The sequence below is a fragment of the Anomalospiza imberbis genome, chromosome 1 (genome assembly GCF_031753505.1).
Source record: "Anomalospiza imberbis isolate Cuckoo-Finch-1a 21T00152 chromosome 1, ASM3175350v1, whole genome shotgun sequence".
NCBI classification, from domain to species: Eukaryota; Metazoa; Chordata; class Aves; order Passeriformes; family Viduidae; genus Anomalospiza; species Anomalospiza imberbis.
This window is the reverse complement of record NC_089681.1, coordinates 62,264,952-62,279,467: the sequence shown is the minus strand read 5'-3', so window position 1 is coordinate 62,279,467 and position 14,516 is coordinate 62,264,952. Positions and strand designations below refer to the sequence as shown.

Sequence of the window (14,516 nt, the reverse complement as noted above, 5' to 3'; positions counted from 1 at the left end):
TCACAGTCTTAATTCCCTCACAATGTGAACTTGTCACCCGCACATTAAACTGACAGGGGAGCCTCTGCTGTACTGAGAAGTTTTGGGGGCTTTTTGCTACATTAAGAAGGAAGGAACTGGGCTATGTTATGCAATTTAAGAGAGTCTATTCATTAAATATCTGTATCATTTTGAATAAGTGGGAGCAATAATTCTATTCTTGCAGATAGAATGCAAATATAATAATTTTTCTTTTAGTATATTAATTCAGTAAGGAGATTAATATAAGCTTCCAAACTTCTTAGTCAAAATCTTTATTCTCTCTGCAGAATGCAATACAATTACTATGTGGATGCTAATAGTAAATGAATTGTTTTATTGAATAGTCATAATGAAATATTGGAGGCTGGTGTGTGATAGTTCTTATAAAGAATACATTCAAGGAAGACTTTGCAGAGGAGGCAAAAGAGGTCAGAAAACTTCTGTTTCAAAAAGAGAAAGGAGTGGCTGTTAGTGGAGCAGTGGCAGCCACTGTTATATTGTGTTGGTACTTCTGACTTCCAGTATGGTTTGGAATCAAATTCAACCTTCAGGCACTTAATTTATTAATATTCTGTTGTAAGCTTAGGAATTAGGTTATTATGAATGATTAATACTACTTTATTCAAGGATTGATCTGTCTTTTGCAATACTGACTAGTATGAGCATTTTTTCCCTAAATTTTCAGTCCTGGTCTCAGTTTACAGTAAAATCCTTTATACCTGAAATAATGATCAAACTAATTATCAGGGAAGCCAAGAACAGGTCAGGTTAGAAGGACCTCAGAATGTCATCTAGCTCAGCCTACCACTCAAAGCTGTGTGAGCTATGAGAGCAGAACAATTAATTCTTAGCACTTCAAAAGAATATTTTGTTATCTTTTGAAGACTTGGTGCTACCCTTCTGAATGACAGATTCTCTGCTACATATTTTTGCACAGAATACTGAGGTTGGACTTTAAGTAGGAGCTCCTTAGGAGTCTTTAAAGACAGAAGTTTTTTTACAGAGACCATCAGTAGCGTCAAATTTTCCTCCAGCTATGGAAGCCCTGCTGACAATCTGGTGTTACATTACAAATTTTGCTTTGGTAAATGGTAGCTCTAAAAGTATAAAATGTTTTGGTCAGCCATTTGTTACTGGCCTTTTTTGTTATTTGTCAAATGGTGGTACCAAAATTCTGATTTTGTAGAATGTAATGAGGCGTTTTGCTGTTCTTTTACTATGGCTTATTAGGAGTCCAGAAAAGAGTGCTCTAATTTTTCATGTTTAGGTCTTATGTTTACATCTCTGGAACCCCTGATTTTTTTTCCTTGCCCAACTACTCAGAGTTTATTTCTTAGTTGATTTATTTGTGACATTGAATTTTGTCTCTTTTTTTTTTTTTCCAGTGTGACAATGCAAAAGGACTCAAAGCCTTCTACGATGCAATAAAATTTGGACCTAATCATCTGATGGTTTTTGGTGGTGTATGTGCAACAGTTACTTCTATCATTGCTGAATCTCTGAAGGGATGGAATTTGGTTCAGGTAAGGCATGGAATGGAATATATTCTAATGTTGTCTTGTGTCTCTGGATTAAAAAAAAAATAGAAACTGAGCTTTGATGCCTTTAAGGCTTAGAATTTTGTGAAATTTTTATGTTTCAGTTTTGAAGGCCAGTTAATGTGTAAAGATTAGTTTCTTGTATATAGTGCTAGATTTTAAGGCTTGGTATTTCATTGTACTCAAAAATGCTTGTGAGTTTGGGGCAGCAGTCATGTATCTCAGAGAGTTAATCAAATAGAAATAATGTGTCTCAAAAAGCAACCTAGGTGAAATCAAGTTCAGGTATGGTAGGGGGGCAAACCTAGGACTTTTGAAAAGTTAGACGAAACTCATCAGGCCTCAAATTATGGTACTTTAGGGAACTTAGTCTATACTCAGTCAAAACACGGTAATTCCTATGCACTTTAAAAGTGCTGGAAGTGCATAAATTCTAAATAGTGACTAGGTTCACATCTCAGTATTTAACTCACGAAGCACATTTATTCCCAGTTGTTCTTCTTTCTGACTTTCTCAAAGGTCAAGTTTGTGGAAAGGTTTCTTCTGCTGAGGAATAGAATTTATTAATACTAATCTCTAAAATGCAGATGATAACAGCATGATTTTCTTCATTTATTCAATCAACTGACTAGTGAAAATTTTCAGATAGATGGCTGATCACATAGCCATCAAGTTTTGCTTTTCTGATGTGGAAATACCCTGGCTTTCTACTCAATATTCATATTGCCCAGAGATACTCCTGGATATTTTTTTTTCCTTAAAAACTCTGAATTATTCTATAGCAAAATAAAAAATACAAAACAATTACCTGAGGTTACAATTACAAACAGGCTCCTCTTTTCCACCTGGAATACTTACTGAGAGTAGTGCAGCAAGAACAAATGAGGCATAATTAAGTTTGTGAAGAAGATGATGATCAGAGTACAAATGGGAAAATCTTAGGAGGATAATTAAAGTAGCTTGTTAACTGTGTTTGCAATGCTTGTCAGATCAGATATTTTTTCCTTCTGCTTTGGGATTTTTTTTTCTGATATAAAAAACAATTCCTCTGTGGAAACTAAATAATAGTGTGTCTCTGGGGAGAATGGAGAAAATAACAGAAGCCTTGAAACTAGCTTTTAAATCTCTGTCTTAAAATTGGCCAAGTTCATGACCTATAATGAAGTATGTGGCTGGAGCTCTGTTTTTTTTTTAATTTGTCACATGGAATTTCTGTATGATGTAAGATGTTTTAAACACCTGGGTTTCATTGTGCTAAAAATATTTTCATTTGTAGTCAAGTTCTGCCTGATACAATCTGGAAATCAATTTGTTCATGAAGTTGCTCAGTCTGAGGAAGGGTGATTAGAAAGCTTTTAAATTCCTGAATTTATCAATGCATATGTCCAGTTGCAGAATGGTATGAAGTATCGCTACCAGAAAGCATTTATTGCTTTGTGTTTAACCACTATAGCTGTGACTATATCTTAAATATTATGTATGATATCAGTTCACCAAGGTATTCTTGACTGCTTGGGCTTAATATCCTGCGGGCACTAGATAAATCCTCACGTGGCAAAACAGCTCTTTATGTCTGGTTTTTATATCTTGATTGGCTGGATGATGAAAAAACCACAACAGTGTGGCTGGGAAGTGTGGCAAGGCTTAGTAAACAGTATAGCAACAGTGGCAATAATCTAAATATTTTTTGTGAAAGTGTTATGTCATATAGTAACAGCAATATGTGTATCTGCAAATCAGCAGATGTAGTGTGTATAAGATAGCGGGGAAGCAGAGTACAAATCCTTCCACTCCTCAGGATCCCCTGTCATAAGTGTCTCTGATCAAAAGCTTAACTTGAATAGAAGGAGATAGAAATCTGTGGTTCTCAGAAGTGGAGCAATAATATTCAGCCTGATAAAATACAAGGCTATCCTCCCTTAAAACTTGAGACATCACCTCAAGGAATCACACAAAACTCACATAAATTGTTTTATGAAATCATGATGATGATGAAGTCATTTCATGATACAGTCAGGAAGAGGGAAAACAGCATAGAGACAAAAACTAACCTGCCATTGTATTATTGAATAGGAATTTCATTTGGATGTCTGATTCCAAAGCTTTGCCCCTGTCCTTGTGCCTGCAGTCATGAAAACAAAGCTCTTAACACTAGCAGGAACATTTGATTTGATTTACGCAGGTGTCATGAGGTTCAGCAAAGTGATGACTCTTTTACGTGCAGGATGATACAGATAGTCTTGGGAAAAATAGGGATGAAAGAAGAACAACACGATATGACAACTAAAGGAAAAATTACTTTCCTGAGCAAATACAATATGAGGCTTGCTGACTGCAAAACCATTCTGAAAGCCTTTTAGCCCTGATTTCCAAGTTACTGGGTGACTACTTTTCCTCTGTTTGGATGATTTTTTTCTTTTCTGCCTCTTCTTCATTCTCAACAATAAGAAGTTGCCAAAACCAAACAGTGAAACAAAATGCTAAGAGTATAAATGTGCTGGAAATTTTCATATTGCATTTTCTACCCAGGCAATTGATGAGACAGGGGAAGGAAATAGGTTCTTGCAAGGTGTCTTCAGTCTCTACTCTCCTTACTGTATGCTTTTGATAATGATAGTGTCTTTTTTACTTAACTGGCTAAATCAGGTCAGTGACAGCCTGCAACAATGTGAAATAGGGAAGATTAGAGGTTGAGAAAAGTCTCAGTCTGAAGATGACATGTCTTATTTCCATGTCGTAACAAAAAACTGGTACTTTTCCTTCTCCATTTTACAAATTCTGATTTAGTTTTGATCAACAGTAGAAAGGGAATTTATGTTCTCAATTAGCTGCCTTCAACTGCTGGCTGATTTAATTATCTCTTACTGTAATAAAATTAATTATTTTTTAATGGAGCATTTTATATCTGTGAAAGGAGCAAGTTGTTTTAGTCTGCAAAGTCTTATGTCATCCTGAAGGACTTTCACTGAGATATTCTAGGTGACACAACTTGGAAAATGTTTTTTTGAACAGATATTCTTAGCAGTACAAATTCAGGCACCCATTCCTTAGCCTCTCAAATGAAAAGCCTCTCCATGGGTAATCTCTGTGTGCCAGCAGTCCTTTGTTGAGTGGCAGTCTGAATATGGGTTGGAGTCTTCATGTGTGTCTTTGATCTCCAGGTTGTGGAGTGAATTCAGTTTGAACTTTCGGTGTTTTAGTTTAAAAGTGCCAATAATATCCTGTGCCTTTGAGAGTGGGCCTTAAAGGCATAATACTGGGCAGTTGCTGTTCTGTAGGGGGAATACATCAATATCAAATTCTTCCAGATGAATCTTATCCCCATTTTCTTTCAATGTGTATTCAAGGCAATTAAAGAGTGAAGAATAATCATAAATAGTATCTCCTAATATCTTGCAAAAGACAAGTTATGTACTTTTATTGCGTACATCGAAGCATTCCTGCTAGTATCCAGTTAGTGTGAAACAGAGGAGGGAGGTAGCTATTCAGCCTTTTTCTTCTATTTCAGTTTATCCATCAACTGTTATCTCCATGTGAATTTCTTACAGTGGCAAAAGTATCTATTTTATATAGATTATTGCTTCTCCTGTTTTTCATTGTCATCTCTCACTTTTCCTAATTGTTTTGTTAACACAAACATTTAATCAGCATGAGGATTTTGACCACACTGGTCATCTCTCTTAATCTGCAGAACTCAATTTTTGGAGATTCATCTTTTTCAGCCATTGTGCCACTGACGTTCTTTTATAGCCTGCTTCATTTACAATTTCATTTAACTCTGGAAATAAGCTTCTGCCAGAAACAAAGTATAAATCTTTGTGCTTCCTCAGAATATCCTCTGTTTCTACATATTTTATGTAATCTAGTCATAACTGCTGGCTTTTAGGCAAGTAACTCCTTGGGGCAATACAGTGATTAGATCGTAATGACATTCAAAACTGAGAGACCTTATTTTGGATTCAGCATCTCATGTTGGAAAGTTTTCTAACAAAATTATAGGTACCCTAATCATGATGTATTACTGCTCACTCTTGGGCATATTAATATAGGATGAGTTCCTGTGTTAGAAAGGGGAGTTGGAAAGGGAAAAATTCCTGGTTCTCATGTGATTGGATATTAAAGATCCTACCTGGAGATTTGTTTTATTGTCCCAGGGATCCATAGGTATTCAAGATCCCATCTCTGAATTACTGAAAAGGAAGGCTGCTGGTGTTCAAGAAAATCAGTGACGTTTAGCTTTTGCTTTCCTTCTGAAACAAGGCTGATATGATTGCACTGTCAGTTCCTGCTAGGAATTTCTGACCGCTGGCCAATCGCAACCCAGTTTTAACAAGGGATTTCCCAAAGATTGTTAGCCTCTATACATTTCTGTGAAAATGAGCTTCTGTGGACAGAGATCCATATGAATGAAGAGGTGGCTGCAATATGAGCACAGAGAACTTAGGGCCAGCTGTGCTGTGTTGTCCTATCTGTCCAGCTGCTGTTTATGGAAAGGGGATTGAGACTGGACCAAGGAGATTGTTAAAAAAAAACAGCAGAAAAAAAATTAAGGAAACACTGAGGAAGGGTGAAACCCAGAAGGGTATGAAGTAGGAGTTGAGGTGTTTGTGTGTTTGTCGAAGCCTAGGACACATGTATCTGTAAGAAACCGGGCTTTATTAGGCTCTGTTACTCATCAAAATTATTGTTAACACAGAATTTCACAGCTATGTTCAACTTAAAATGATGTGGTTTAACATGAAAGTACTGCAGGTCATCACAGAGATTTCTATACTGCCCACTGAATCAAATTTCTTCTTGTTAATATCTGCATTTTCTAAATCAATTTTCTAAACTTGTTACCTGCAGCTCCAGCATGGATACGTAAGCATTTGATAAAAGAATGTGGTGTTTTATTTTCTTTTTAGCCTTGTTCATTATGTTTGCTCCAGTACACTGAGTTTGTGCTACTTTTGCCTTCACTGCACAATTTTCATGTATTATTAGTCTGAATAATGAAAAGGGCATTTAAACAAGTCTTTGGCTAAGAAGATTAGCTACTTCTATCTACGTGATGCAGGCAGTCCCTCTTGAAGAGGCCTTTTTCTCACTGGAATATGACCTGATGCACCAACAAACTAGATTCTTTGTTTTTTTTGGCCCATAATTCACTATTGTAGTCTTATTTTCTTCTTCTTCCTATTTCTTTTCTCCTGGGATTGGAAGGATTTTATAGATTTTCTGTATTTGTGTTGTGCTTTTAATAGACAAAGTGCAGGAGGGGAAGACACCTCTTGAGGTCTTATTATGTAAGGTGCAAACCTGAGGACATTCTGGTCCTGCTTTCAGGAGTTAGCTGAGCACATAAGGAAGTTTTGCTTACTTCTCTGTAGGAATGCCCAGGAGCAAGAGAAGAGCAGAGTAGGTCTGACCTTCAGGCAGAATTTCATGTGAAGTTTTTCCTCATTTGTAAGAAGCTGTGGTGAATTTGGAGGGAGACAGACCTTTTAGTTCTGCAGATTCTCCCCCTGATACAAGTTGCCAGCAGGAGCCCTGCCATTATTGATGAACCCTCCTGAAGATTTGCAGTTGCTGCTGGAGGAGGCGATGCATGGGGAGTTGAAACAGATGATCAGTGCCATACCTGCTAATTAGGCTGTGTGTCTCAGTGTGTGGATGGATGCATACGTGCACAAGGTAGAGGAGACTTGGAAGCAGTTGTATGTCCACCTCTCAGCTTAGAGAAATGGATGTGGCAGTACAGCAGGCAAGATTGGTCTAGGGCAAAATAATTACTTTAGTGACAAAGGTCCTTTCACAGGGATGCTGAGTCCTAGTGCATTATTGCACTGGTACCCCAGGGGAGACATTTGCACCACTTTGCTGTTAAGAGCAGAAACATGGTCCACAAAGTTAAAATTGCAAATTTCAGAAAATTTCCAGGCTGAGATATGGCAAGAAATGCACATCCTAAATCTAATGCACTGCAAGTTTTAGTAGGACCTTCTTTTCTCCTCTCTTCACCTTCTGCCTAAATGTATGACATTGATTCTATGTCAGAATTCATCTTTCCATCAATTTAAAACTGTCTTCTATCCAGTGTTTACTTTTATTTAAATATGGTTAGCTGTTCTTTTTCATCTTGTTTGTCCTGCAGAAAACATCAAAACTACAATCTATAGTCTAGTTTTTGCCTTTGATCTTGTGTCTAAGGTTCAGTTCACTACATAAAGTGTGAATAAAGGTATTTTAATACAGCTTTAGAGTTAGGTCAAAGCAGTTCAAGACTGAACTTGTATATTTATTCTAACATGATTTGCATGTTCTGGAAGAAAAAAAAACAAATTTTTTTTTTCTACTTCTTAGCTGTTTGCACATATTCATTCACTTTTCTTTCGTGTTGGATCAATAATATTAAATGAATAAATTATGGTCTCAGGAAAAGAAACATACCGAAAAGACAAGGGTGTCACTTTGCCTTGCAGTATAATTTATGCTTGGGAAAACATTAATTCTGAACAAATCAGATATTCCCTCTGTCTGAATCTGAATGGTCTCTTGAACAAAAATAAAATACATTAAAAATATCCAGAACACACAGTATAATACATAAGCATTGTTTTTTTTTTTTTCTTTTTAATACATAAGCCTTGTGTTATAATGCTAATGCACATTATTGTAAGGTGTTTAAAATGTCCAGGTTAATTTATAATTAGAATAAATAATGGCTGTGTACTTTGGTATTTGGGTATTTTTTTTCCACCTTGTAATTTTTATTGTCTCACTGCTTGTATTGCTGGATTTCTTTTCAGTTCTTTTTTCTTTCCCATTGTATTCATTTCTATTAAGTAGGCCTGAAGTCTTTTCTCATGTGGCTTTTGCAGCCCCACAGCTAGGACAGACTTGGCAGGTAGAATCTTCCTCACCAAAATGTTTAAGTATTGCACCTTGCAGCTCTTGTACAGCTTCCTTCCCTGCTACAAAGGTATCCCTTAGTGTTTCCTCAGGCTGCTATTTGCTGCTGCCTTTTCTGGGGGTGTTATAGGAGGGGAGGTAGAGAGGCATTTTTGGTTCCCATCTCTTCCTTCTCTCCTCTTCCCTGTCCTGATATGATAGGCAGATGTAAGACTTGCTTCTTTGTAAAATCACTTGCAGCTCAGCATCTTCATTATGGCGAATAAGGGTGACTGATATACACCTATTTATTTTTCAGATTTGAGATTATTTTTATGACACATTTTCTAGTACCTTGTCAGATGTCTGGTTTTTGTAAGGGTCTAACCCACTGGATAAAAGTGCTGCTAAATTTTGGTCTAGCATTGTGTTTTCACTTGACTTTTTCTGGGAAATGTGATAAAATTTGCAGGGATGTAGCTGTGTGACACTAATGATCCATTAATGATAATATTTGATTTATTCCCAGTTACGCCAGCCCGAAGAATCACATTTTGATTTATTAATCCCATTGGTTTCATTACTCTGTGACCCAAAAACTTGTCTAGAATCTTCCATTGATTAGTGGGAGCATTTTTATAGTTTCTCAGGAATTGTAGCACTGAATTTTGAGCTGCCTCTTCCATTTTCCCCTATCCTTGACTCTACAAATCTTGTTTCTTTCTCATTGCAAACTATCTCAGGGAGATCAGATGCTAATTAGCTGTCCATCTGTATATGGTTTTTCTACTTTAAATGTTATATTGATTTAAAGCTATCTTATTTTACTGAAAATCATTTTATCACTTTTTGGCTGGTTTTTGGCAATCATTATTAATTTATTCCAAAATGTTCAGACTATAATATTGTATTTCTCTGACTATTGCAATATTTCAAATGTTCTAGGAAATCAGTTTCAAGCTTCTTTTACCACCCAATCCCCAAATACGGTTCTTCTGATTATTTCCACTGCACCTAAGATTTCTGCAAAGTTGAAACTGGTTATTTTGGTATGCTACTTGTCAGGGTGACTACTGTGATTTGTTCCTTAAACAAGTAGTACTGACTGTGCTTTACAAAACCAACTTGCTGGCCTGTTTCTCAACAGCCTGCTTGGAAAGCCCTGGGGTTGTTTTCTCTCCAGTCCCTTTGGCCAGCCTGGCTAGAGTGGCCTTATGTGGAGTGGCACCCTCTGCCATAGCTGCTGTTTTCCTTGGAAACACACAGACCTGTCCACAGTAAGAAGGCAAATACAACAACAACTAATAATAACTAACAACTAACAAATACAACTTGACAGCTAAGTCAAGGCAAAATTGATATGATAAATTTTGTTACTTTGTTTTGTGGCTCCTGCAGCCTTAAATTCACTCTTCATTTCATTCTCTCTCATTTCAATGTTTTTCTTCATGTCACTGTTCTATTACAGAACAAAGAAAGCATTTTCATGTGGTAAATTAACCTGTTTTTCCCTGAATGCTGTTTGGCAGCAGTTAATTACTTATTTTGAGGACTAGATTAATTCCTACAAATTTGGCATCAACATCTCCTGGGCACAAATTGCAGAACAAACCAATACACTAAGAAATTGGAAAAAGAATAATTATTGCCATTAAATTTTGAAATTTAAATAAAATATTTATTGACCTTTAAAAACAGAAAAAGTTTAATTGTGTTCCATTAAAGAAGTAATTCAATGGTGATATGTTTATAGAAAAGCAAACACTAAGGTACAAATTCTCACATAATCGAAGCTGTTCTAAAATTCACTGTGGGGTTCTTGGTATGTGATTCATCTAGGATTGAAACCTATATGGATGACAACTGTATTAATTTTTGGTATTCCCGGTACTTGATGCACCTAGAACAGTTCCTGGGGACTTTAAGATCTTGCTACATGCTTTCTCCAAGCATCAGTTAAGTTTTGAAACAAATATAAGGCAAATTGAGCAAGTGATGGTTATGTTTTAATTAAACATGAAGTGATTTGGAAGCACATTTATTTTCTTTAGCCTTAGTTATCACACATAAAAAAACTGGAATCTCAGTGTCAGAGACAACAGAAATGATCAGTGTAGCTTAAAGAACCTCCAGACTCTGTTGGAAAAGCAGCCTTGCATACAAAATTGTGACTGAAACAATTTGTTGTTGGAATAAGAAGCTTTGTTTGGCCCTAGGATTACACTGAGCAGAGGAATGTGTTCCACAGCTCTTAAGCATTGACCTGTGATGTCATTTCCCTTTCCTTTTCATCGCATTTAAAACTTGCAACTATAGACAGCTTAAGTAACTGAGTCTAAACTTATTTTTGCACTATAAAATAGTTCCACAGTTGCAAGTTTCCAGTCATTCAGAATCTCTTCTTGGCTCTCTGGATTTTAATTCTGAACTGTAGTTGCAAATCCAGATTTACTTTGATTTCATTTTTTGCCTTGATTTCAGTCATTTTTAGGAGATGCGTAGCTTGAAATTTCTGAACTCTGTGTTAAGCCATAACACCTTCTTGTCCTAATTCTCAAAGTAAAGGAAGGCATTTCTCCAGTGAAGTGTAGTCCCTGTGTTCCCTTACCTTGCAGAAGTCCGTGAGACTTTATCCAGTAGTCAGTTCCTGACAATCTGATTAATAAACTACAGCAGGATTGGCAATATAACCACTATGAGCTTTGTTTGTGTTATGATGCAACACTAAGCTAGGAAAATTCTATAATTATTTATAATTATGCTACTGTGAGGGCACAGTGTGTATCAGGATGTGGATTCATTATGTCACTTTGCTTTCTGAAAGTAAAAAGATTAGTGGCACAGCTTCTGGAAGGTTTGTTTAAGTCCTTCATCATTCAGATAAGGGAATAAGTATGCATGTGACTGGAGAGTGGCAGGTCTCCAGCAGTCTAAAATACTGCATGAAGTGCTTGGGAGCTACAATTTTGTATTTATTTTAAGCACTGTCTTCCTGATATAAATCAAGAGTTAATTTGTTGTGTTAAAAGAAAGGCAAGAAAGTCCTTCTTCATAGCCATTTTGAAAAGCTTGTAGAAGAGTGATGACAGTCTGGATCTGAAATAGTCTACAACTGCCAATCAAAAGCTGGATGCTTTTCTGCATTTTTCCAGTGGAGGGCACGAAGATGGTCAGGGGTCTGGAGCATCTCTCCTCTGATGACAGGCTGAGAGAGCTGGAGTTGTTCAGCCTGGAGAAGGGATGGCTCCAGGGCCTTATAAAAGCCTTCCAGTACCTAAAGGGAACTTACAAGAAAGCTGGAGAGGGACTTTTTACAGGAGCATGGAGAGATAAGTCAAGGGGTAACGTCTTTATATTGAAAGAGGATAGGTTTAGATTGTTAGGAATAAATTCTTTACTTTGAAGGTGGTGAGACACTGGAGCAGGTTGCCCAGAGAACCTGTGGATGCCCCACACCTGGAAATGTTCAAGGCCAGGTTGGAGAGGGGCTCTGAATAGCCTGGTCTAGAAGAAGGTGTCCCTGCCCATGACAGTGGGTTTGGAACTAGGTGATCCCTAAAGTCCATTCCAAACTAAATCATTCCATGATTCCAAACAAACTCACAAATTGGATCCACTAATCTGTTTGGGAGTATCTGTAGCTGCAAATACAAGATCACTTCTGGGAAAGTGGCACACATATGCATCCTTGCTAATAATGGGGCTTTTTGCTATAAAGACACACTTCTGCTAAAGTGATCATTTTCCTCACGTCTCTCATTTAATTTAAACAATCATTCCAAAAATTTGTTTGCTAAGCAAATTTTAGCTGCTTCTATTTTCAAAGCTCAGAATGCTACTGAGAAAAGCAGAGTGAGCAAGCAGTAGAGATTATCAGTATTATGTTTAGCTCTTACTGACTATGTAAATTAAATAGCAAGGTTGTGTACCTACCTGTATGTGTATGAATTCACACACATATCTATTTAGAATTATACAAAACTGTCCTCAGTCTCTTTTATGGCTCAGTATATTGCTTGTGAGCACTGGCATGTTTTGGATAAATGCATTCTCTTACATTGCGTCAGGATGCATTCTCATTCAGAATTATGGTTAACATGTTTTAGTGGGTGCTTCATAAGCAGCCCGCTTTGAAATTTTCTTCCTGTGATTTTCTACTCTCCAGTCCTTTACCTGTTTTGTTTTGTTCTGCTTGCTTGTGAGAAGTTAAAAAATAATCTGATTTGCAAATCTAAAAGTGAAGGAAGGGTCAGAAAAAGGAGTTTATTTTTATATAAAAATCCTGTATATTATTTCTGGATCTTGATGCAGGAATCCAGAATTTTACAGATTAAGGACTGTAATCAGTCCAGCCTGGAAGAAATTTGTCTATAGAGACAGAAGTTTATACATAGCAAATTTAATTCTGTCTCTTCAAATTTTCATGTCTTAACTATTAAAATTTAGTAAACTTGCAGCTGCAAAATCTGCTAGTGCTTAATGTAATTAACATTAATGTTGATTATGAGTTCTTTGAGTTGTTGTTGTGAAAACTCTTGCGACCAATGTGATTTTGTCCTTGCTTTTGGAGGTCTGTATGACAGAGTGATAAAATCCTGTCTTTATGCTGGTTTTAGCTTGGGAGGAAGCAAGAAAAATGAAGATTATACTTTCTTATCTTTTTCCTTTGTTAGAGCAAAGGGCAGAATGATGCAACTATGGGGCCCTGAGTTTCACTGCCTGACTACTCACCTTTATTGGCTGAGACATCAAGCTGCAGTTTTTGCAACCATAATAATCGCAGAGTCCTCTTATACACAGAGTGTACTCAAGGTGGCAGGAGGTATATCTTCAATTATAACACAAATCTTTCTCATAACAAATGTGCTTGCACTGGCTTGTTTCCTATTCACTGTCCAACTGTTAGATCACAATCTAGAATTCTGCAACTTAATGATGCTTTAAGAAAAGGTATGTAGGTAAGCTGCTGGTTTGTTTTTGTTTTATTTTTTAATTAAAGAATTGAAACAGAAGACAATAAAACTGAGTAATCTTTGTACAAAAAATCATTTGCTCTTTTTGTTAGCCTCATTCTTAACTTTTCTATTTCCCATTGCCACAAGCAGAGATAGGAGGGCTTAAAGGCAGCACTTTGCCAATTAGTCATGGGTTGCACACTGCTCGTTTGAACAGCAGGCATTTATTTTTATGTCCAGAAGTCCACGTTTATTAATGCAGATGAACCAATAGAGGGGAGTCTCATAGTTAGTTCAATGGTCTAACTAGTTATATGGACAGGGAAAATTAAACCTTAAATGTTGTTGCCCAGTACTCTACTGTTTTACAGGCAGATTATTATAGTATTATAATCACCTTGGAAAGATAGCTTATGCCTCCAGTCACAAATGAATTCACACAGAATATGACATTCTTAGCATAGTTGTAAAGGGAAGAGGTTGCTGAGCAGTAAATCTTAGAGTTAATGTTTACTGAGAATAAGTGATTGAGAGTGCTACTTTGGAAGTCTTAGCTGCCTGTCCAGAGACTACATAAATCCTACCTGAATGTTTTCCCCAAATGCTCTATTTAGAAGAGGTATGCTTTCAGAAACCGAGGCTAATATTATTGCTTCATCTCCCTAGATGAATAATGAAATGTGCATCATTTGAATTCTATAGAGCTTCAGACTTGTCCATGTGTGAAATGGGTTTTGGTAACCCCTCTATACGAGGACACCTCGAGGCCCAGTATTTCATAAACTTACTATAAGACTTTGCCCTTGATCCTACACTGCTTCAGAGTATAAATGTCTCTCATTCTGCATCTCTGCTTGGTAGTCAGCCACCACTATGCCATGCTGGGTTCTGTTGGGAGGGGTGTCATCCTAGGTGATATTGCTTGTGAGTTTCCCAGGAGTTTTGACTGCAATTTCTACAGTTATTAAGAAAAAAAAAATCAGCAGAGGGATCAAAATAAATGTCACTTTCCTGAATTGTCATCAAGATTATTGTGGCCAGTGTTACAATTTCTGGTTTTGTACTTCCTTTGCTTTTGGCCTTTGTGGAAGGCAATTCTGTCTTGCTACAAAACATCAAAGGTGCAGTG

The 14,516-nt window shown here is 36.8% G+C and overlaps 1 protein-coding gene across 2 annotated transcripts in view; it reads left to right on the top strand.

Moving 5' to 3' along the window:
- The window catches only part of GABBR2 (gamma-aminobutyric acid type B receptor subunit 2), a 454,194-nt gene that overhangs the window by 102,638 nt on the left and 337,040 nt on the right, over window positions 1-14,516 (top strand). For both annotated transcript variants that reach the window (XM_068194855.1, XM_068194863.1), the window contains one exon: window positions 1,407-1,544. In XM_068194855.1, the coding sequence (XP_068050956.1) occupies window positions 1,407-1,544 (138 nt within the window). The remainder of the gene's footprint in view (window positions 1-1,406; window positions 1,545-14,516) is intronic.